This window comes from Macrotis lagotis, chromosome 1, assembly GCF_037893015.1.
Source record: "Macrotis lagotis isolate mMagLag1 chromosome 1, bilby.v1.9.chrom.fasta, whole genome shotgun sequence".
NCBI lineage: Eukaryota > Metazoa > Chordata > Mammalia > Peramelemorphia > Peramelidae > Macrotis > Macrotis lagotis.
The window spans coordinates 424702973-424727879 of NC_133658.1; the positions used below are offsets into that span (position 1 = coordinate 424702973).

The following is a 24907-nucleotide window of genomic DNA, read 5'->3' on the forward strand; positions in this document are numbered from 1 at the left end:
TTATTACTCTTTCATATTCTTCCTTAGTTTACTGTGCTTTCTTCCATCTCTTTAAAATCTGAGTTGATTGAGGAGTAATATACCTAATTGACCAAAGTAGTAGGTTTATATTTCTCATCTATTAGAATCTATTAAAATGACATTACTAGAATCTTGTTTTTAAGTGCCTCCCCTAACCCTTTTTAGTGGATTTTCCCTTTAAATTATTTGAGATCATACCAGTGCTGTCTTCTAATTCTTGAAATACATATGTATTATAGACTCTCAGAATAGATGATCTATAGGGTCACATTAAACTCTAAAATTTTCAAGACCTAGAGGAAGGGGTAGAGGAATAAGCATTTATGAGCACCCACCATGTGCCAGACACTGTGTTAAGAGCTTTACAAATACTATTTCATTTGATCCTCTCACCAACATTGAGTAGAGGCTGTTACCCCAGCTGAGAAAACTGAGACAGAGGTTTCTGAGATTTACCCAGGGTCACACAACTAGTAAATATTTAAGATCAGATAGTTCTATCCATTGAGTCACCTACATACCTCTGGGGAAAAATATTAACAATATGGAATAGTGGGAAGTATTTGAAGTATCTGAAGGGAGATTTGAAGTCTGAGGACTTAACTCCATGATTATGAATGGATAATTCATTTTACCTCTCTGGGCTACATTTTCCTAAACTGTAAAATAACATGATTAGACTAGTTTACCTCTAATATTAAGTCTAAATCCTATGACAGCCCTTTTCATCTTATAGTGCTTTATAGTTTCCAAAATTGTTTCACACATGTTCTCATTTGATCCTTAAGAATATCCACAATATCTCAATAGCTCATGTTATACTTTTTGGTTTATAAAATACTTTACATCTCTTTTCTTATTTGATCATTATAATATCTATGGGAACCAGTAAAGGAAGGAATAATTATCCCTATTTTATAGATGAGAATACTAATGCTCAGAGAAATTAGATACTTTGCCATACAAATGTAATAGTATAAATATAATTCCAATTAGTACTTTAGAAATTAGAATTTTAGTGATAGAATAATTAGTAATGAAATAATAATAGAATATTAAAATATTCAGCTCTTCTGATTTCTATTTTGCAGTTCATTTATGATAACATTAATAGGAAATAATTTGATGACAGTGTCAAAAGCAAGTTTGAAAATGATGTAGAAGGAACAAAGATTTGAAGTTCCGCATACTGTAATCTCTTTGTTCAAGAGAAGCTAAAGTAATTTATGTCATATTATTTTAGAATATATTTTCATATTGAGTTTTTATGTAATTTTCCTGGTATAAAACAGGTATATGAATAGAATTAGTACAAATTTATTCTATTTTTCAAGTCAGATAACTGTGAATTCATTGGTTTGGATTCTGCCTACATCAATACAGATTAAAACTTCCCTACTCAATGTGTTAAATATTCATTAAATAATAATTATTTAATGAATACATGTGACTGAAAAACCCTCAAATTCATTACCAGGTTTCCAGTTTCCTAATGATGAGCCTCTCTAAACCGCATCCAGTCTTTAAAACATAGCTAAATATTTACTCAAAGGCTTTGTTGCTTGGTGAACCTGGTAAAGCTTGTGTTCTGCTGGCAGAACATTAGAGTACCTGGAATCATCTTCAGGGTAAACTGAGAACTAGGAGGAATATTGAGTAGAGGAAATACGTTTTGGTTTAGTTTGGGGCATTTTGTCATATTTTGCTCTATCATTTGATTTAGATGACAGTGCTTCTGCAGCAAGTAGCATGGAAGTGACTGATCGAATTGCTTCTCTGGAGCAGCGGGTCCAGATGCAAGAAGATGATATCCAGCTGCTCAAATCAGCTCTGGCTGATGTAGTCCGACGTTTGAATATTACTGAAGAGCAACAGGCCATGTTGAACAGAAAAGGACCTACCAAAGGTAAACATTTCAAATAGGCATTGTAATACACACGCACATATATATGTATGTATGTATGTGTCAATGACCATTCAAAGTATAGCATGATTTTGCTTAGGTTAAAAGTAAATTCTGGCTATTACACATATCCTTCATGGTGATAGGTGTATCCACCAATAGGTCTGTCTGTTTGGGGAATATTGTCTTGTTGTCTTAAAAGCTGAGTTCAAACTTTACCACCTCCAGTAAATATTCTAATTAATGTCTACCAGTTCTAGGGATGATAACAAAAATAAACATGTTTTAAGTTTCACAAACACGCTTACCTTAAAACAGTTGTGTGAAATTCTTTTTGCTAGAATTACTATGATCTCTTCACAGATAGGGAAATTGAAACTTTGAGAGGTAAATTGCCCATAGTCACATACCTTAGAGCTAGAACTCAAAACAAAATGATATGACTCTGAATTTCCTTCCTTTTCCATTATACCATAATCATTCTCTTACAATGGTACATCCATTGAGCATTTTTATTACTCATTTTTATTGTAGCTTCTTGTCTTTATTTTGTTACTCTAAAACTTTCTCAGGTTATTTCATTTGTATATAATTTGTCTCCGTATCTAACTTGTAAACTACATGAAGTTATTTTCTAGGGTTATGGTTTTTTGGGGGTTTTTTTGTATATTTGTAGCTTTATCAGCTTTTTACTTTCTTCCCAATACATGTATGTAATAGGGAATTCCTATACACGTTTTCAATAATTTTTAGTAACCATTTTCTATTCTTGAGTCTTCTATAATATAATATATAATAAACACCATTTTGTGCTTAAATAATTTCCACTATATTCTTGCTAAAAAATTTGAAAATTAAGTTTTTAAAAGAGCCTATCCTCACTCCCAATTTGGATCAAGGTACAACATGGAAACAAAGTAAAGACTGACAGAGTGCATTCTGTGGGGGTGGGGGGGAGGGAAGCAAGATGGGGGGAAAATTGTAAAACTCAAATAATATCTTTAATGAAAATTAATTAAAAAAATAAAAATAAAACAGCCTATCCTGTTATTACCACCACAAGATTCACTTCTTATTTTATGCAAGTATTTTACCTGTTCAATGTACTATTCCCAGGGGGAAGAAAAGTGAATTTTAATTCTCAGATAATTCATGGCTAAGAGATTTAAAATACAGGTAAACCTAAATAAATATAAACATGTTTAAGAAAATATTTCATAAGTTATGCATATATGTATATTTAAGGTTGAAGTTTTATTAAAGTGGAAGTAAGATAAAATTTAAAAATATTATACAAGGAAAGAGTATATTGTAATTAGTATTCTAAAAAATATAGTGAGTGGTAGTGATGTCTCAGTGGTTTCCAAGAGTAGAATGACCTGTATCTTATAAAGTAGTTAGCTCCCCTTTACTGGAGGCTTTTAAGGAAAGACTAGATGACAGATCATTGGAAATGTTATAGAAGCAATTCATTTTTCAGTTAAGAATTGTTAGATGAGTTCTGGGATTCTTTCCAACTCTTAAAATTCTGTCATTCTGTGAGTGGAGTATGAATGTTTGTATTTAGCTGCTGTATGTTAGTACAAATTAGGAAGAAAGAGAAAGTTCTTTCTTAGAAAGTTTTTTTTTTTTGCATTTGTGTGTGATTGAATAAAGACAAGTTCATGCGAAATGAGTTTTGCTCTTCTGGAAAGTTGACAGCAACAATTTTGTTACATGACTTATCAAATGAAAGAGAGGCCCCCTTCCAATTCAAGGGGAAACTTAAAAAAAGACTCATTATTGCCACTATATTATTGTTTTATGATTTTTAGGCTGTGCTTTTTTGATATGTTTTTGAAGCAGATTACTTGTAGGCTATTCTAAGTTTTGAGACTCTTAAATGAAATACATAGCTGCCAAAGGGACCTAAAAAGGATATGATAAGAGCATTTGGTTTGAATCAGATGACCTAGATTCAAGTTCTAGTCATCCATATTATCCATGTGACTGTGGACAAATCACACAATCTCTCTTGAGCCTCAGTTTCCTTATCTGTAGAAAGAAAGGTCGTTTTTCAGGATCCCTGTCACCTCTAAATTTATATTCCTACTTTTTAAGGGTCCTTCTAGTTCTAAATCCTATAAGCCTGTGGTAATCAATCCTTAAAGTTATTTTTCTTTGTACATAAATGTTATTAGATTTGACTGTATGGACAGTATGGGTTTTTATAGTATAAATATGGATTATATAACTCAAATAGAAGGGGGAAATATTACATTATTCTTCACATTCCCATGTAACTATTTTTAAACTTATAATCTAAAAAGAATTCTAGATTTTTCTTGCTTTATATAAGTTCATTAAAATTTAGTATGGCTTCTTTTCTTTTTACTTATGCTTCCATTTACAAATTTTCTATTACTGGTAATATTAATAGCCATATTAATTCATAGATCAGAATATGACTAAAAAAGCTTCTGCTGGAGAGACTGATAAACATGTCAGTCCTGCTATTTCAGGTAAGATATCAAAACAGCACAATTTGGAAAATAAACTAACAGCCACTGACAATTGCATAATATGATTGACCTATTACATTAACATATAACACTTTAAAGTTCTCTCACTACTTGCAATATTTTAAAAGGATTATCAAAAACAATAAAGACAATAAACAATATAATTAATAAACAAATAAACAGATGCTCTGTCATAACCAGTCAGAACTACAATTTAACAAATTCAGTTCAGCAGATAAATGAATTTCTGCTATATTCAAGCTAATGAAATCAGTTCTTGTTCTTACTTATATTCTACTGTGTAAATATAACGGACAACTTTTTAATGATAAGTGACCAAAAGTGGAATGAGTTGCCTTGATAAAAAGTGAGTTTTCCATCATGTGAGATCTTCATGTGTTTAAAATTTTGTATGGGGGATCTTGAGTAAATATGGGTTTGACAAGGTAATCTCTATGGTCCTTTCTAGTTCTGACTCAGTCACTTGAAAAGGGGAGAGTCCCTTTTTTTAAGATTTGATTTGATTTTCTAATTAGTTTGGAATATAATAAGATGCCTTTAGCCTCAGACTTTTTTATTTTTAAGTTTTTGCCAGGCATTGGGGGTTAAGTGACTTGCCCATAGTCATACAGCTAGGTAATTATGTGTCTGAGGCCAAATTTGAACTCTGGTCCTCCTGGGACAGTGCTTGATCCACTATGCCACCTAGCTGCCCCTAGTCTCAGACTTTTAGAAAATACTAAACCCACAAGGCTATACTAGAATTTGTCAAGTTTAGAACTCTTTGCTCTAAATGATATTGAACATTTAATTTACTTTTTGAGGAGGAAAAGTGAAGATTGGGTAGTGAAATGACTCAAAATTCTGTTTAAAGGTTTTTATGACATTGCAGTGAAGGAATGTCTTTGCCATTTCAACTTTTTTAAAAAACATTTTCGCTTTTTTTCTTTCTCCTTAAACCAAGTCCCTTGAATGATAAATAACTTTCCATTTTACTTTGGTTGTCTTTCTTTGAAATGCTAGAGATTTGTCAGTTTTTTAAATCATTAATTATTCTCTCCCTTTTAATAGAAGCTCTGAAAGGGACTGTTTAAGTACTAAACCTGTTATTTCATTGAACTAAGAAACTAATCATTGAAGACACTTCTTCATCAATGCATGTCATAATTTTATCTGCAACTTATAATCTTATAAAATTGCCTAGTATTACTGAGAGATTAAGTAATTTAGTCAGTATCATGTAGTCAGTATATTTCTAAAGTAGGTCTCAAACTCATGTTTTCCTGACTTTAGGTCTTCTATCCACCATACCATGCTGGTTCTACAGAAGACCTATATTGAAATATAAAAATATTGTTGTAATAGCCAATAATCATTTTAATAGGCCTAGCTTATAAATATTAAAATATAACTTTTGAATACAATTTTTAAATGTCAAGTTTCAGAAATCTAGAGTGAATTGATTAACATGTTTATGTCAATAATATACAGATTACAGTTGAATTTTTTTATTGTACTTTAGTTACCATTTCTTGACTTGGTCCTCATTCATTTCTATTTTATAAAATCATTTTAACTTTGGACAAAGTATCATTATATGATAATAATACATCACAAGTAGAAGAGATATGAATCTTTGTGAAAGGGGCTAGACTTAGGTCCTTAATTTGACTTTATCAATGGTGTCACATGAAACTGTGATGAACTGGCCTGCTTATGGATTCTTATCACTCACTAGACTTGATCTTTAAACAGAAAACAATTCAACATCAAATTTCTAAGTAAATATGCTATCACAGAATGCCAAAATCCACAGAGTTACACAAATGTTCAGTTTTCCTGGTCCATTATAAAGAATACATATATACCTCCATCAAAGATGATATTCCAGCAAAAAATATCTATAGGAAATAATTTAATCAAATTGCTTAGGGAACTCATCAAATTGATCAGGGGTTTCTGTAATCCCTCTTACATTAGGAATTGTTGACAAGCTAGGCATATTCAGAAATTGTAACCAAAAGCATGCCATTTGAAGATAATATATAATAATAATAATGATAACAATAATAATATAGCAGCAACAGAAAATGGATGTGTTTTCACTTATGCAGGCAACTCCTTGGTGAGAAAATTCTCTTTATTAATGTTCGTGCACCAATAGTCTTTAGTTGCCTAGAGCACTGAGAAAATTAAATGACTTGACCAGCATCACATAACCAGTATGTGCCAAAAGTGAGACATGAACCCAGATCTTACTGGCTTCAAGTCCAACTCTCCATGCACTATACCATTTGTTGTTCAGTCGTTTCAGTCATATCAATCTCTTAATGACTCTATTTGACGTTTTCTTTGCCAAGATACTGGAGTAGTTTCTACTTCTTTCTCCAACTCATTTTATAGATGAGGAACTAAAGCAAACAGGTTTCAGTGACTTGCCTATAGTCACACAACTAGTAAGTGTCCTCAGGTCAAATTTGAACTCAGTTCTTTCTAACTCCAGGCCTGACACTCTATCCATTGTAGCTCTTAGCTACCCTTATGCATGACCTGTTATGCCATGCTGCCTTTCAGTATTGCTACTGTTACTAATGGATAGTATTTATATAGTACTTAAAGACCTGCAAAATTCTATACATATATGATCTTATTTAATCCTCATAATTTCTGTGAGGAAGGTGTTAGGAAACAATCTGAGAAAGTGATTAGCTTATCCAGGGTACATAGCTAGTAAATGTCTGACACTTGGTTCTAACTCAGGTCTTCCTAAATTCAGTTTCAGGACTCTAATCATTATTCTACCTAGCTAACACATTTTCTCTTCAATTGAAGGAACTGAAAATGTTTAATCCAGAGAAGGGAATTCTTAGGAGTGATTTGGTGTTTTTGAATATTTAAAGAAAAATCATGTTGAAGAGAAAGATTAGTTAGTATTGTATATGTCTCTAGTGGATAGTACTAAGATCAAAGGATGGAAATAAGGGATTTTGAGTTGCCAAGTGAAGGTTTTCAAGAACTACCTTTTAGACATCTTGAGCTGGATATCTAGTAGACATCTTAAAATCATATCCAAAATGGAACTCATTATATTTCTCCCATGTCCTCCCCTGTTCCTCCCTTTTCTGTTGCTATAGAGAGCAATACCATTTTCCCAGTCCCTCAGATTCACAATCTAGGATTGGAGTCATCCTGAATTTCTCAATATCTCTCAAATATATCCCTTCCATGCTCTGACACTGCCATTCCTTTGGTGCAGGCCCTCATCACCTTGCCCTGGATAATTGCAACAGCTTACTGATGGTTCTGTCTACTTCATGTCTCCCTACTCTAGTCCATTCTCTATTTTGTCACTAAAGTGATTTTCCTAAAGCTCACTTCCAATTGTGTTACAGCTCCGTCCAGGGACCCCCCCACCACCACCACCACCACCAAGTAAAATCCAGTGATTTCCTATTGCCTCCAGGATCAAAAATAAAAATACTTTGGCATTCACAGTCCTTCCTAACTTAGCTCATTCTTATATTTCCAGTCTTCTTACATTCTCCCTTCCTGACACATACTCTTCAATATAATGTCAGGCAGCCTGGCTGTTCTACAAATAGGAGACCTCATGTCACTGTTGGAGACATTTTTCTTTGACTGTCTCCAATGCCTGGAATGTTCTCCCTCCTCCTGTCTGACTATAGATCTCCCTGTCTTTCTTTAAATCTCAACTCAAGTCCCATCTTCTGCCAGAAGCCCTCCCCAACCTCTCTTAATTCCAATTGCCTTTCTTCTGATAATCATCTCCTGTTAATCCTATATTTCATTTTCTTTGTCTATATTTGTTTGCATGCTGTTTCCCCAATAGATTATAAACTCCTTGAAGTCAGGAATTGCCTTGTGCCTCTTTTTTGTATTCCCAACACTTAGCACAGTTCCTGGCACCTAGGAGACACTTAATTAATGTTTACAGTCTAGCCTACATTCAAAACCTTTCTAAATTGTCAGGACCTGCTAAAATCTGTTGTTCTGCTGACATAGCCTTCAAAAACTCAGTTACTTCTCTGCCATAATGAGGCACAGGAGAAGGACAACAATAAAAAGTCCTTTAAATAAAAAACTCAGAAATCAAAATTACATGTAAGACCTTAGAAACTAATGTTTGTTTTTTTTAATTCAAGCTTCTGAGTAGGAAATTGAGTTTTGTACCTTTCAGAATGCTTGTTTCTCTGTAAAGAGTTGATCCCTAGAAAATGGTTGTTCTTGAATAAATCTTTTTTATTCATGTATGTATGTATGATCTTTATTCACACCTGATGCCCTGTGATACTTTTTCATCCTTCTATATTCTAGACTCTTCCTCTACAGGAAAAACTCTGGGAGTGAGATTATGACTTATATGATTTAATATTTAGTTATTTTTATGATGATGATAATGATGGATAAGATGAAAATGAAGGTAAAATTGCATATCTTATTAAACAAGATAGTGATAATATTTCATATTAATAATAATAGTACATTTTGGATAGTGATTAATTACAAAGTATTTTCTTCTTAACAATCATATGAATGAATGAGATAAATATTGCAATTTCTATTTATTATTTACTATTTTGCAAATAAGGAAATTGATACTCAAATATATTTTGTCCATAGTCACATAGCTAATGTGTTTTAGATCAGGGGCTTGAACCAATGTTTTCTAACCCCAGTTACAATTCTCTTTCTACTGGACTATAAGAGAGCAATAATTAGGCCCTGCCCCAGTGGGAGTCTTTCCAATTTCATTGTTATTCTAAAAGTGTCTTCTAGCAAAAAGGCTCTCCTTTCAAGCAAGATGATAATGGTCTTCAGAAAGAGAAATAATTCTAGAATCAGACTCTTCACTCCCCACATTCCTCTTCTCCAAGAAATAATGTAAGAATTTTGAAAGAGGGTCACTTTTTGACTTTTGAAGATTATAGATTCCAATAGAATGTGTTAACAATCCAAACTATGGTTATTTATCCATTAGTGGTTATTTTATACTCATTATTTCCTACTAATTAAACATCTTGTTCTTTTTGTTTGTAGCTCAGAAATTTAATCTGCAATCTAACCAACAAAATACATTTGAAATGAATTCTATTCTGGACAAAAAAAATTCTATTTCCTAATAAAGTGACATTGTCTCTTTTTTAATGTCATGTTTTCTCTTTACAATTATAATAACCATATATGCTTTTGATGTTAGTGGACAACTTAACAAAGAAAACTAAACAAAAGGTGTGACAAATGCATATTGCATGCTGATATTTTCATGCTTTTAAAAATCTTATTCCTTTTATTTCTTTATTTTCTTGGTTGACTACAATTTGGATGCATTCATATTGTCCTTTCTTGTTTAAAACTGTTGCTGGGTGCTTCCAGGATTTGGAAACTGGAGATTTCTTTCTTTAAAAACATGTTTTAAATTGTTCAAATTTCATATTTATCATATATATATATGTATATATGTATATATATATATATATATATATATATATATTGGATTGAGGAAAAGAAAAGTGATGATAAATGGGTAAATTTCTAAAGAGCATTTGGAAGAATATATACATACTTCATAGGGAATCATTAACTTTCTTGCTTTAATCTTTATAAAATTTCTAGAAAAATATTTTAAAGTGTAGGTTTCTTTGGATAAAGCAAGAATGGAATTTTTTGTATGGACTATGAATCATACATTTTAATTCAGGGAGGGATGTTTCCAGGGAAGTTGGCTTCTGGAAATCTTCTAAAAATAAAAATTATTATTTGTAACTTAATGGAAATGAGGTATAATTGGTTTTTTAACATTTCTATTTATAATATATACATTTTAAAATAAAAATTTGGTTTGTAAGGGGCAGCTGCGTGGTGCAGTGGCTAGAGTACTGGTCCTGGAGTCAGGAGTACCTGAGTTCAAATCCGGCCTCAGATACTTAATAATTACCTAGCTGTGTGGCCTTGGACAAACCACTTAACCCCATTGCCTTGCAAAAACCTAAAAAAAAAACAAAACAATTTGGTTTGTAGGTCTCTGTTTACTTAATTAAAAAGGAAGTCAAATTAGATATTTTAAAGATTTCTTAGTTTTGACATCATATGGCTTTATGATTTTAATATTCTTATTATAGCTCATAAGCAATGTCCTGTGGTCCTAAGACTCTTTACATTCTTAAATACTTTGTTTATGATTCTGTTTATCCTAGCATAAACCATATACATCTTCTATCTTGGACCAAAAAAAGGATTAGGAAAGATATACTGATTGACACAATATGTAATATCTTTCTTTTAAGAGACTTCAATTTATTCACAGTTTTTCATAGAAGAGTCTTTTTAAAAAAAAATTAGAATAAATTTTGTGTTTTTGTTCTCTGCATCATGTAGAAGGTGAGTGCCCATTGAATGTATGACACTTTGTGAAACCTTACTTCCTCTTCGTTAAGAACTGTTTTGATTAGGAATCTACTTCTATTTCTTTAGGTGATTCAAGTTTATTCCAATGTTTATTCCATATTGATAACTTCTTAGAGTTAGTTATAGAGATTTATAATTAGTAATAATTAATTTGTTGATCATTTAATATATGCTCAATGCTGTCCAAAAAAGATAAGAACAGTCTCTTAATAGAGGTCTAAGGTTTTATACCCATGCATAGAGAATGGGGCACATATGATGATCTGGGAAATGAGACTGAGAAGGAAATAGGAAAGCCAGAGGGAGAAATGTCATGAAAGCAGAGTATTTAGAGAGAGTATTCAGGAAGGGGAGTTGGGGATGAGGGGTGGTCAGCAGTTTCTAAAATGCAAAAAGATCAAGGCAGAGGAATGTGACCCTGACCTTTCCTGAGTGCCTCTATCTTAATACCCAAAATGGTTGTGGTCTGACCCTCACCTATTAGAATTTTTAAAATGGCTTTTAAAGGATTACATTGGAGGCTATAGAGGCCATCAGTAATATTGTAGATAATAATGGATTTATGACTTTAAATTGAAGCAGCTCTGTCTTCATGGGCAAAATCCATTTCAAACAACTTATCTTAAATGGTAGACATAGCACACTGAATGTATTCTGAATTGTTTGTACTTCTCAGATCAGTGAGATTAATTCAACTTTTCTAGCCTATTTAACATGTATATTTTCTGGCCTCCCCTATAACCCATATTAAAAAAAATAATTATATTCATGCAGCAAGCTCTGATTTCATTTTCTGCTTATATTATAGCAAGACCCCTCGTACAAACACTGCCTTTTAGAACTACTGTTAATAATGGAACTGTGTTACCAAAGAAACCAAGTGGCTCTCTACCTTCCCCCTCAGGGGCCAGGAAAGAAACCGGTTCACCAGCAACTAAGAGGTAGGCACAAACCAGAATTACATAATGATCCATTAAATGCTCCTTGAAAACTACTAAATCTTTTAAATATTTGAAGTGTTATTTTCTCTTTTTTAAAAAAAAATACCTTAAAAATGGTCTAATAGCTAAAGCTTATAAAATACATTTAAATATTCAGAGATATGTCACCTTCAGCAGTACCAGAGTATTTTTTGTTCAGTAGTTTTTTAAGGAAATCATTATATATCAATTAAATATTGTCAATTTAAAACTATTTTTTATTTTTATTTCAAAATCTCTTTTCAGGAAAAAACTGTGCCTTATATGAATAACTTTAAAATTAAAAGTTGAACTTTTTCACAGTCTATATTTGGAATGAGCTTTTCTGTTTAAACTATGATAGTATTTGATTTTTACTTATGTTATTAGATAAGATGATTGGAGAGTTTAAAGTTGGACATAAGAATTGAAGGACCAAATTCCATTATTCTTAGCCTGGTTATAGTATGTATTTTCTTATTAGTCCTTTTATTATGTCACCAGTCATCTCACTACATATTTATATTTTGTGAGCCCATTTCTCTAAATTTTAAGAATTTGGAAAATTAAGCATGCCATGAATTACTACTAATATGTTCTGTATATTAATAATATTTTGTGAGGCAATAATAATAATAACATAGTTCTAGAAGATTTTTATGGTTATACAACTAGCCTTCACTATGTGGGTCTTGGGATGAACACAATATTACATAGGCTTGTTGACAGGTCATTTGATCTTTAAAGTAACCATTTAAGTAGGTATATAGATGTTATCTCTTTTTTGCATTTTCAAGATATAAGCTTCAGAGACTTGAAACCAGGTCTTCTACATCAGTAATAACACCTCATATGTTCATATAATGCTTTTAAAATTTTTTAAATTTTCCTAAGGCAAACGTCATTGACATTATTTTATAGATTAAAGAAACTAAAGTTCAGAGAATTTGTTGCTTGATCAGGGTCACATAGCTAGAATTTATCAGACCTGATCTTCTGAGTCCAAGGTTCTTTCCATGATGTTACAGAAGAGCTAAAAGTTACCCTTCAGGAGTTTTGTTTCACCAGTGTTTGCAGAATTTATCAAACTGAACTTTTTATTGACATTGCCAGTTTTGATTTTGTCATATCCCTAGGATAGTATGTTGGATTCAATAAGTGCTTAAATGATTGTTGAATTGAAAATATTTGCCAACTAACATACAGCATTCACATATAGTACATGAATTTCTGTTTCATTTAACTAAATGTTGCCCTAATGACTTGAAGAAGTTGCTTAAGTCCTTGACTGAGGAAATGACTTAGGCACTGGAAATTAGAATTAGAATTGATTGCTTTTCTTTAATGTAACAAGATATTACCTAAAGAACTATTCCTTGTCAAAGAATTTTTGAGCATATTGATGCACATCTTGCATGAATACAGCATAATATATATATTAAGTCATTTGTTCTCAAAGTCCTTCTTAGAGATGTTGAATATTTAAGACACATTGTTTCTTTAAGTTCGTTTTTATTGAAAAGCAAAAATGATCTCTCAAACTATCAGATAGCATCAGTTAGATATTGATAGTCTTGCTAGTTAGCTCTCTAAATGTTTATTAAGATGAACTTTTTTGGTGTATCATAATTAATGAGAAGATGAAAATGTAAAAATAGCAAAATAATTTGGAAGTAACTCATGACTCTTTTGGGAGATATTTGGAATATGTGATAAAGAAAAAATTCTTTTTTGAGTATAGGCAATTAAAACAAGGTAATTTCCTACAAAAGTAATAATTTAGACATGGAACATGTTTTGGTATTATGGTCATGTGATGTCATATCTTGTTGGCTTAGGCACTAGTAGATACTTTAGAAGGTATGTTTAATCCTATAATATTTTCTGCTACTCAGAATTGTAAGGGCAAGGCTTTGTAAACTGTAAAGAAGAATATAAAGGTTCCAGACTTGTGCTAGGTAGTACTAAATGTGAGTTTACTGCAATAAAGGCATTTTAGTGTATTAGAGATAGAAATAGCCTTGGAGTAAGGAAGACTGGAATTCAAGTTCTGCTTCTGCTAGCTTTGTTAACATTGACAGTGTACTTAATGTCTCAGTGACAGACAGTTTTTTAAAATTATATAAAACTTCTGATTTGCATTGATGAAGGAAGATTCATAAATGGAATTTTCCACACTGTTGAAATCACAGCTCTTATACTGTCCTGTATAAGACTTACTTCAAGGCTAATTTTGTATTTATTGTGCTGCACTACTAATAATCACATTCATATAGTGCTTTACAATTTATAAAGCACTTTCTTTAAAACAGTGGTATATATCCTGAAAGAGTTTATTATTGTTTTAAGACAGTTGGATATAAGATCAAATGACAAGAATAGCAACATATATTACATCCTTAAATTGTGACTTTTAGTTGGAAATTACTTTATTTTAATTGCCTACTTTCAAAAAAAGATTTATCACAAATTTCATATTTAGAATCCTTTGTTTTCAAATTATAATGCCTATTCCTAAAATGACAAAGAATTGTGTGTTCATTTAAATTTATGTCACATATGTATATGGGCATATGTTCATATATCCATATCCATATCCATATATATTTCAGAATTTCGATGATTTCATCAATTGTGAATATAACCTTCATCGTGCACTGAAGATTTTAGAGCAGAAAATAGAGAAAAGGCGTCTTTAATGCCATAAAGGAATACTCTTGTGAAACATTTTAATAAAGAGAGCATGCTATAGTAATAACCAGGGATGGCTTTAGAGGGATTTCATATACCTTTTCTAGTCTTTCTTTCAGTTACCTTCATGTCCATGGATTTTCTGGAGGACTCATGTGTAACTACAATCTAAGAGTACAACAAAAAGAAAAGGCAGCAAGGTGGATCAACTAAGTAACATTTAGATCTCTTTGGTGATCTTTCAGTCTTTTCTTGGCCTCATTCTCCTACCTTTCTGCTCCTTATCAGTTGATCAGTCCTTTGATGTCACTAAAACCTCCTGCAGACTCTAGTTCTCTTGGCACCCTCTCCAAGGCTAGCTTTTCCTTCTTTCTTTTCCCTTGATCCATGTATCCTAGAGGATCAGTGGTATGCTCCTCCCTATTGTCACTTTCAGAGCCTTCTTTTTCAAACCTTCCCTCTCCTCCTTACCCACTGCCCTGCAGACTTTTCTCTTTCTAAGAGAGCACAGGGGACCCCCTTCCCTTTAGTGCCTTCAGTTTGTCTCTGAATTACAAATTTTCCCTTCCCTGCTTCCCTCCTCATCCTTTCATGCACCCTCTCATTTTGTAATGCAGACCCACAAACAACATTTATTCACACATCAGCAAGATGTTACCAGGTTCTGGCCATAACCTCCCAGTCTGCCTTTTCTTCACTGTTATCTCCCCTGGATTCTACCTTCATTCATGTCTGCAGTGTACATTTAAAAATAAGGTTCTTACTTATCTTTCTCTCTGCTTGCCACCTTAATGCTTTTAATTACTTTACTTCTGAACCCTGCTAAGTGAAACACCTAGGCAGATCTGAGGAACCCAAACAAGCCAGAGGAGAGACTAAGGCTTGCTGTTGGAATTCAGACTAGTTACTGTTTTTAAGGTTGTTGCGGGGGGGGGGGGGGGTTCATTGATTCCCTTTATATCTTTGATCATTTGTTCTTTCAGATGAAGTTGTTATTATTTTTTCATAGCTCTATGAAATAATTTTAGATAATTTGATTGTTATAACCAGTTTCTATTATTATTAATAACAATAATAATCAGAGTCATATTTCTTCTAGTACTGTTATATTATATTACATTACATTACATTATATTACATTATATTATATTATATTATATTAATTATATTATATTATATTATATTATATTATATTATATTAACAACTTGTTTAGCCGTTGTCCAATAGATGAACACAATGAATTTCCAGGGCTACTGCAGAAAGTAGTTTTATATATATTTTGGTGTTTGGGGGCTTTTGTTTTTATAATTGATCTTCTTCAGATTTATGCATGGCATGGAAATCTCTGGGTGAAGGGTATTTGAACATTCTAGTCTCATTTTTCACATAATTCCTATTCACTTTCCAAAATGGCTGGATCAGCAATAGTGAATTAGGGTACCTGTCATTCCATCATGTTTCATAAAGTATCCCAATTTTCTGGGGACATAATGATATCTCAACATTGTTTTGATTTTATTCTTAGTTATTTGGAACCTTGTTTCATATTATATCAGTAACAGTTTGCCTTTCTTGTTTTGAGAAATATTTGTCCTTTGACCTTTTCTCTATTAGGGAATGACTTTTGTTGTTATTTATTTTTCTTAGCTAATTTTATGTTTTGAATATCAGACTTTTATCAGAGATAATTTGATTAAAATAGTTTTTTTCCTTCAACTACCTTATTTTTATATAATGCAATTTCTATTTGCATTAATTTTAGTCATGTGAAGACTTTTATATTTCAAGTAATTAAGGATATATTTTATGTTTTATGATTGCCTTTATCACTTGTTTGGTTAAGAATTTTCCTTCTACTCTTTTTGCCAAAATAAGGTCAAAATGGTACAGAATTTAAACATAAAGGGAAATACCATAGACTACTTAAGAGATCAAGAAATAGTCTGCCAAATCTATAGAAAGGGAAGAAATTTATGACCAAACAAGAACTAGAGAACATTATGAATTGCAAAATGGATGATTTTGGCTATATTAAATTTAAATGATTTTGCACTAGTAAAACCAATGTAACCAAGATTTGGAAGGAAAACAAAAAGCAGAGAAAGAATTTTCACAGATTGTTTCTGATAAAGGACTCATTTCTAAATATAGAGAACTGAATCAAATTTATAGAATTATAAGTTATTTCCAAATTGATAAATAGTCAAGAGGATCAATCTCTGACATTTATTAGCTATATGACACTGGCCAAGTCACTTAATCCTCAGTTTCCTCATCTGTAAAATGAATTAGAGAAAGAAATTATAAATCACTTCAATATCTTTGCCAAGAAAACCTCAAATGAGGTCATAAAATTTCATACTCTACTGAAACAAATGAACAATAACAAAATGCATAATATTGAATTCATAAAAAGAAATGGTTAGGCTTACTAAATAAAGAGTTCTTCAGCAATGGAAGTGTTCTATTATGGATGACCATTTGTCTAGACTATTATAGAATGGACACTACATGAAATCAATATGAGATTGAGCTAGTTATCTAAGGTCTCTCCTTTTCAACTTTCTAATGTAAATTTTTTTTTCCCCTCAGCTTGGGCTTTAAGTTGATTGCTGTGACCCAGCTCTTTATACTGCTACTTATTTCCAAATTTTGCCTGTAGAACTGATGCTAAGTGATGGAATAATCTGTACAGTTACTGTTGTTAATGTAAAAAATAAAAGTTTCCCTCTAACTGTACTTGAAAAAGTACCAGATCTACTTCTCTCTTCTAAATTTTTATGATATGACATTTAATATTAAGAACATATATCCATATTGAGTTTGGTATATAATAACATAAGATGTTGATCTTAGCTTGTTTGTGAGGTGAACCCCTTTGGCAATCTGGAGAAGTCTATGGTTCTCTTCTTAAAATAATGTTTTTAAATGAATTAAAAAAACTATATCACAGAGAGGCAGCTAGGTGGTGCAGTAGATAGAGCACTGATCCTGGAGTCAGGAGGATCTGAGTTCAAATTTGGTCTAAGACACTTAATGCATGCTCAGCTGTGTGACCTTGAGCAAGTCACTTAACCCCATTGCCTTAAATAAAATTAAATAAATAAATAAAATTTTAAAAATTAAAAAAAATAAAAGGTGGCTCCCTCCAAGCAAGGGATTCAAGCAAATAGCTATTCCAAGAGACAAATTTGCAAAAACAAATCAATGAAATCCTAAGCTCAGATAGTGGTTGTGACCATAAATCAAATAGGATATGTTCACAGACTATATTAGTCTTACAGCATAGTCCTCTTTAAGCCAAATTAGCATTTGAAAATCACTTTTAAAACATTAGTCATAAAATAATAGATTGACAGTGTAAAAGAGATCTGATTGGCCATAGCAGCTACCTTCATCATTTTTCTGAAAAGGAAATTAAGACTGGGGACAGCTAGGCGGCATAGTAGATAAAGCACTTGTCCTAGAATCAGGAGGACCTGAATTCAAACCCAGCCTCAGATACTTAATAATTACTTAGCTATGTGACCTTGGGCAAGTCACTTAATCCCATTGTCTAGATAGATAGGATTGAAGGAAGGAAGGAAGGAAGGAAGGAAGGAAGGAAGGAAGCAACTAAGACCTTGAAAGAGAAAATAATGACTTACTCAAGGTGGTAAGTGATGGTGGTGGAAGTTAAACCAAGGTACTCAGACAAATTCATGATTCTTTCCATTGTACCTTACTATAAAGTAAAATTAAATGTATGCAGATACATTAAAAAATAGCAGTAATACTTTAAGTATATGTTTAGTTTTTTCCTCAGAAAGATTTTAAAGCTTGATACAAAGATTTTTTTTTAGACAATATTGAATTTTATTTGGTCTGGCAACATAGGCCTCTAGGGTACTTTCTAGCTATAAAATGCTATTGTCAGATTAGAATGAGAGAGACCTAACATTCACATAATACCATACAATATATAGAGAGCAATTCACATATTTAATCCTTAATGGGAGGGAAGCTTTGAGCCTAGGTCTTCTGATTTCAAAGCTATTATTTTTTCTACTTTATCATAGATGCTTTTTGACACTTTAACTGAATAAAATAACACAAAACCAAGAAAGAGACAAAGGATTCAGTTTTTAAACTCAATGAAAGCTAATGTCTTCTATTTGTAGAACACTGTCCTAAGTTTGAGATGAAATACAAAATTTAGCTTAGCTATAGCCCCTATCCTCATAGACCTTACAGTAGGCAATCTATTTAAGGTTATGACACATGATGTATTATTTTGTATTATGTTTATTTGTATGTAATACCCAAGAGAAGTGGAAATTAATGACAATACAGACATTTCAAACATCTCAATATCCAAGATGCTTAGTTTTCAAATAGTAACTTTTAAATTTTCTTTATTTTCACTGAGTTCCCAGTTTCTCTGAGACATTAATTGACCTGAGCTCCCAATTTTTCTCAAGTTAAAAAATCAAATAATACATTAGTATTGCCTTTATAAAATTCTGTGGTAGCTCCCCTAAATAGAGAAATAAGAATCAGATCATTGTTTTTTAATCTAAGTTGCCTTATTGTTCTTGATATTTGGAGTACAGAAAGAAGCAAGTCTATGCATTTTGAATGTTAGGATTAATTTTTAGTATTACCCAAAGCATTTAAAATATATAAATATGCATGCTTGCTACAATTTTTTTCTGTACTATAGTACTAGCATAAGCCAAGAAGATGATTATGTGTGTACATGCATGCTTGCTTTATCTCCAGCATTTCCATTTGGAAATAATCCAGTGCACAGTGGTTGTTCTTTGTATTTCCAGTTAGGACTTAGATTTAATTTGGTATCTTTGGGAAAATGTTGTTTTCATTAGTCAAAAGAAAAACAAAGATAAAAAACCAGGGAAAAGTACTGCAGGTCATAACTTGCTCATTGATTTTTTTTTTAAATTGAGAAAATTAATCATTCTTATAGTTTAGAAATAAAACACTACCATACTGCAAAACTTTAAGAGTAGGGGGTTAAGAAAAAGAGAAACTAATACAAAAGACAGCATTCTTTTTGTAAAAAGTTGATCTGTAAAGTATATGAAATAGTATGTTAAATTTTCTTTTGAGATAACCAACCAAAGTGCAACTTGAGAGAATTATTTTACTTAACAGTAAATTGTGTAGATCATATAAATATTAAAAAGTCCAAAACATTCCAATTGTCTTTTATGTTGTTTCCAAATTACTTCATTTATGAAAGTTTCTTTTTTGTTTTTTAAACTTTGAAAAATAGGTATTAAATTTGGCTTGTGATAATTTTCAAGCTTCAGAAATTATTTACTTAGTATATAAAGGACACAGGCCTACTCTCATAGAATGATATTCAAACTGTTATTGTTATTCAGTTGCGTCCGATTCTTTGGAACCTAGTTTGGGGTTTTCTTGGTAAAGATGCTGAAGTGCTTACCATTTTCTTCTCCAGCTCTTTTTACAGATGAGGAAGCTGAGGAAAAATCAAGTGAATTTCCAAGTCACACAGCTACTAAGTGTCTGAGTCTGACTGGAATTGAACTCAGATCTTCTGGCTTCAGGCCCAGCATTCTATCCACTGGACTAGGCCCCAAATACATGTAACTAAATATAACGCATTGTGTAACAAGTATTATTTAGTATGTAGAGAGGTACAAAGTGCTATGTGAGGTACCAGAGGAAAAGGTCATTACAGAGAAGGCAGAAGTGAAGATAGATGGAGGAGGGATTGAATTTGGACTTTAAAGAATAGGTCCAAAGCAACCAGTCTGTTACTTTTTCCACGTAGGCAAGCTGGATTGAATAACTGTATTAAAAATTGGTTGAATAACTCGACCCTAAGAGTAATTATTAATGTGTTGATATCATCTTGAAAAAAGATCTTCTGAATGGTACTACCAGGGGTCTTTCTTGATCTGTCCTTATTCCTATGTTGTTAAATATTTTTATCAATAATTCTAATTGAGATTTCCAAAGATAGCATGCTTAACTAATTTGAATTTGATAATTTATAAATGATAAAGTCTGTAAAGATAGCTAACATTAAAGGATATGATTAGAATCTAAGTTCATGTCTATGAATTAGAATAAAGAGGTAAATCTAATAAGATGAAACTGGGTAGAGATAAAAGGTCAGAACGTCACAGATCTTTTTTGTAACTAAGGGTGGCTTCCATCAGTGAGTCACATTTCTTGGAGAATACTGGTATTTAAAAATGGATTTTTATGTTCAAGCCAGAACTTGGAGTCATGGAAGTTCTTTGCCAGTTTCTCAAAGGCAATCCATCTTTCTCTCTTCCTATTTACTTCTAGGCTCTACTCATCTTCTGTAGCTCTCATACCAGCTATATATGTTGATGAAATTACTAAATGGACTGCACATCAGACTGTGTGTTAATATGAGAAAGGTCCCTTCTTCAATTGATTTTTGTTGTATCTATTTTTTTTTTTTTTAGTTTTTGCAAGGCAATGGGGCAAGTGACTTGCCCAAGGCTACACAGCTAGATAATTATTAAGTGTCTGAGGCTGGATTTGAACTCAGGTACTCCTGACTCCAGGGCCAGTGCTGTATCCACTGCACCACCTAACTGCCCCAGATCTATTTTCTAATTAATCATTTTTGAATATTCATTGAACTCACTGTGGAGGTCTTGTAGTATTCTGTGGCTTGATGCAATTGAGCAGTCAAAAGCATTTATTAAAGCCTGCTACATACCAGATGTTGTGCTTGATGTGGGGAATACAAAGACACAAATAAAACAATTCATATCCTCAAGGAACTGCATAAATAGGAGCATTGCATAGCTTAAAGATTTACCAAGTGCTTTCCCTTTAATAATCTTATAATATAATGTATCTATTATAATCTCCATTTTATATATGGGTAATCAAAGACATGGAGAAATTAAATGAATTGTCCAATTAAATAAATTGCCTAAGTTAGTTAAATCATAAACCCAGGATTTGAACTCAGATTTGAACTCAACATACTTTTGCTGCATATCTCTTGACCATGCAAGACATCAGCTTGCATGAAAAATACCAGTAGTATTTAGTGGAACACAAGCTCAGTATGAGGCAAAATGATAACATGGGAGTTTAAGAAAATCCAATACAATTTAGTAGTAGCATAGTTATATTAAGGCAGTGGGAGTTTCCCTCTCTTGGTCAGACTATATCTGGAATTTTATGGTTCCTTTCTGGACAATATATTTTAGGATAGATGTGTTGAAGTGGCTTCACAGAAGGACCATAAGCTTGGTGACATCATTGAGAACTATGCCATACAAAGACAAATTGGAATATTTAGTCTGGATTATTATTATCTTGATGAATTAGAAGGACTGTCATGTGGAAGGAGGGATTAGATTTATTCTTCTTTACCCCAGAATAGATTTGGGAATGGTAGGTGGCAATTCGAAAGAGCTAGATTTTTAAATTCTATGTAAAGCCAAACTTTCTTAAAATTAGAACTGCCCCAAAGTAAAAAGGACTGCTTCAGGTACAATTAACTCTCTATTTTTGGATGTTTTAAAGCAGATATTTTAGATAATGTAGAGGAGATTCCTGTTCAGTAAGCCATTGAACTAAATGGCCTCTGAGGACCTTTCCATACCTGTGATTTTAGGAGGGAGGAATTGCAGCATAGATAACCTAAAAATGTATATGTGTCTTGCGTCTTATATACGTATGTCTGTATATCAGAATAGTAATGTAGCGTTCTCCTGTCTTCTCTTTAGACTGAAGAGGTTGGCAGTATAACCTTCTGAAACTTCTTAGAATTTTTCATATTATTCTCTGGAGGAACCAGGCTTTCTGCTAAGTCACTTGGCTTGAGAGTCAGTGTGCTACAATGGGAAGACCCCAAATGTGAAGTCAGAGAGTTGGGCTTCAGATCCTTCCTCTGATCCTTGATCTCTGGGACCTTGGACAAGTCACTTAATCTCTCCAGGGGTCAGTTTCCTTATCTGGAAAAAGAGGGGTTTTCTCTGAGGTCCTTCCCAGTTCGAAATCTGTGATCTTACTGCCACAGATATTTTTAGATACATGGTAGATAAGTTAAGTCTTTGATCTAAGCACAAGACCAATTCTTGGTACTTTAGGATAGCAATCTCACTGGGTTTTTTTTTTGATTAATAACAAAATCAGATTCCTCTTCCTATTGACAATATAGAAAATGTCCTATTGCCCTTAATATAACGGTTCTTCAAGTTTTAGCTTTAATTCTATGTTTTCAACTCTCAGTAATGAAATTTTGAGATAGCTTTATAAAAGTTTTAAAATATAGATTTTGATTCAGAACCACCAAAAAGTGTCTCATATATTGCTCATTATGATTTAGAAGTAAAGATTATCTTCATCTTCTGGTAATTAGTTTCTCTTTTGTTAGTATTACAATTTAATTTTGTGTATAACATTTAGGGATGGAAGGGGAATGGAGTAAGCATTTATACAGCACCCATTTTATATGTGCCATGCCCTTTGCTATTTTTTTGGCAAAGGTTATTTCATTTATAAAAGCCTCACAAGGTAGGTGCTATTATTATCTGCATTTTGCAGTTGAGGAAACAGAGACGAAGTGATTTACTCAGGGTCATACAGTTGGTTAGTGTCTGAGGTCAAGTTTGAAGCTTAGGTCTAACTTCCTGACTCCAGGTCCAGCTACTGTGTCACCACTGCTTCTACATTAAACTTTTGTGTATAACTTATTTTGTTTTGCTTGGCAAAATCATTAAAAATCAGTCATATATAAAAATGTGATGTGGTAAAAAGAACATTGGACTTGAATTCAAGTGAGGTAGGTTCCAATTTCAGTTGCAACATTATTTGACCTTGGGAATGTCATTTTACTGTATAATGATAATTGATCACTCTTGCATCATTCATCTCACAAAGATGTACTGAGGAAAATGGTGAATCTGAAAACACACGCTATATATGAAGTTATTGTTGAAGTGGGTAGAACCCTAGAGATGTTCATGAAGATCTGAATTCAAATGCCTTTTGAGACTAGCTTGTGACCCAACATAACTTAAACTCTAATAAATCTCATTTGTAAAGTGACTATCAAATGATAAAAATTATGTACAGAACTTCATTCAAAGCTTAAAAATTGTATAAGTGCCAATTATATTATTATGTAATATAGTAATAAGTAGAATGATTTTACATTTTCAGGTCTTTAGAAAATTAATTTTTTTGAGGAGGGAGGTTTTTTTGTTTCTGAGGCAAAAATACTTGAATTATCTTAAAACACTGAAAGAAATTTGTTCCAGTAGTCTGAAAATTTTCAAATATCTATGCTTGTACTAAAAAAAAAAAAAAAAAAAAAAAAAACATAATTTACTCCCTTGCTGTCCATAGGGGAAATAGTTCCTCTGATATCCCTGCCATTTAATTGATTTGACTTCCTATAATATTTGATTTTCTATTCTTAACTTTGAGATTTAACAAATCCTCTTTGATTTGTAGAAGACTTCATTTGTAAAAAGTCATTACTATACTTTTTTCCTACACATACAATCTTTCCAAAAGTTTGGGAGGGAAAGAGAGTACCTTGAGCCTTTTAACGTAGGTGTTTCATGATAAAAATTTCTGTGTTCCATTAATATAGTAGATTATATTTAATCTAGGAATTCAGACCAATTTTTTTGGTTTCATGTTTGTATTATTGTAATTTACTTATTCTCACTTTTAGTGTTACTCACTTTATTTCTGCTTTGTTTCTATGCCTCTTGAACATAGATTAAACAGATCTGTGTGTCTTCTCAGTGCATGTAAACTGAATAAATCAACTCCAAGGTGAGGGATAATTAGATTTATGGTAGTTTTCCCCACTAGCTCTTTAGATTTTCTTTGCCTTTTAATTCAGTAATTTGAAGTAGCCCTTTGTTTAGTATTAACCTTTACTGTTTAAAAATTTTAAATACAGCTATTACAACAAATTTATTTCCTATGTGCTACAAAATTTACAAATGATATTAACTTAACAGTACTAGTAATATTCTCTATTAAATTTCATATATATTGATTTTTAATATAAATTTGCTAAATGTCAGTTGTATCTATGAGTTATAGTTTAAAATTTTTAACAGTGAATATTTGGTATAATTATCAAATTTCCTATGAATTGACAAATATTTACTACCAACAAGAATACTAACTCAGAGAGTCTCCTTTAATTCTTTTTTTAAGGGTTTTTTTGTAAGTCAATGGGATTAAGTGGTTTGCCCAAGGCTAAGTAATTATTAAGTGTCTGAGTTCAAATTTGAACTCAAGTCCTCCTGACTCCAGGGTCGGTGTTCTTTCCACTGTACCACCTAGCCACCTCTCCTTTAATTCTTAATGTTCCAATGATAAAAGTGGCTTAGTTATAGTTAAGTGATTCATGTTA

General features: G+C 32.1%; 1 protein-coding gene across 11 annotated transcripts in view; it reads left to right on the forward strand.

Moving 5' to 3' along the window:
- EML1 (EMAP like 1) overlaps positions 1-24907 on the forward strand; it is a 311896-nt gene that overhangs the window by 156305 nt on the left and 130684 nt on the right. For 3 of the 11 annotated variants that reach the window (XM_074213065.1, XM_074213063.1, XM_074213064.1), the window contains exons 2-5: positions 1745-1927; positions 4360-4425; positions 11660-11792; positions 24259-24315. In XM_074213065.1, the coding sequence (XP_074069166.1) occupies positions 1745-1927; positions 4360-4425; positions 11660-11792; positions 24259-24315 (439 nt within the window). Of the gene's footprint in view, positions 1-1744; positions 1928-4359; positions 4426-11659; positions 11793-15705; positions 20115-24258; positions 24316-24907 lie in introns of those variants that run through there. The other 8 variants (XM_074213067.1, XM_074213068.1, XM_074213069.1 and 5 more) reach the window with 6 other exon arrangements.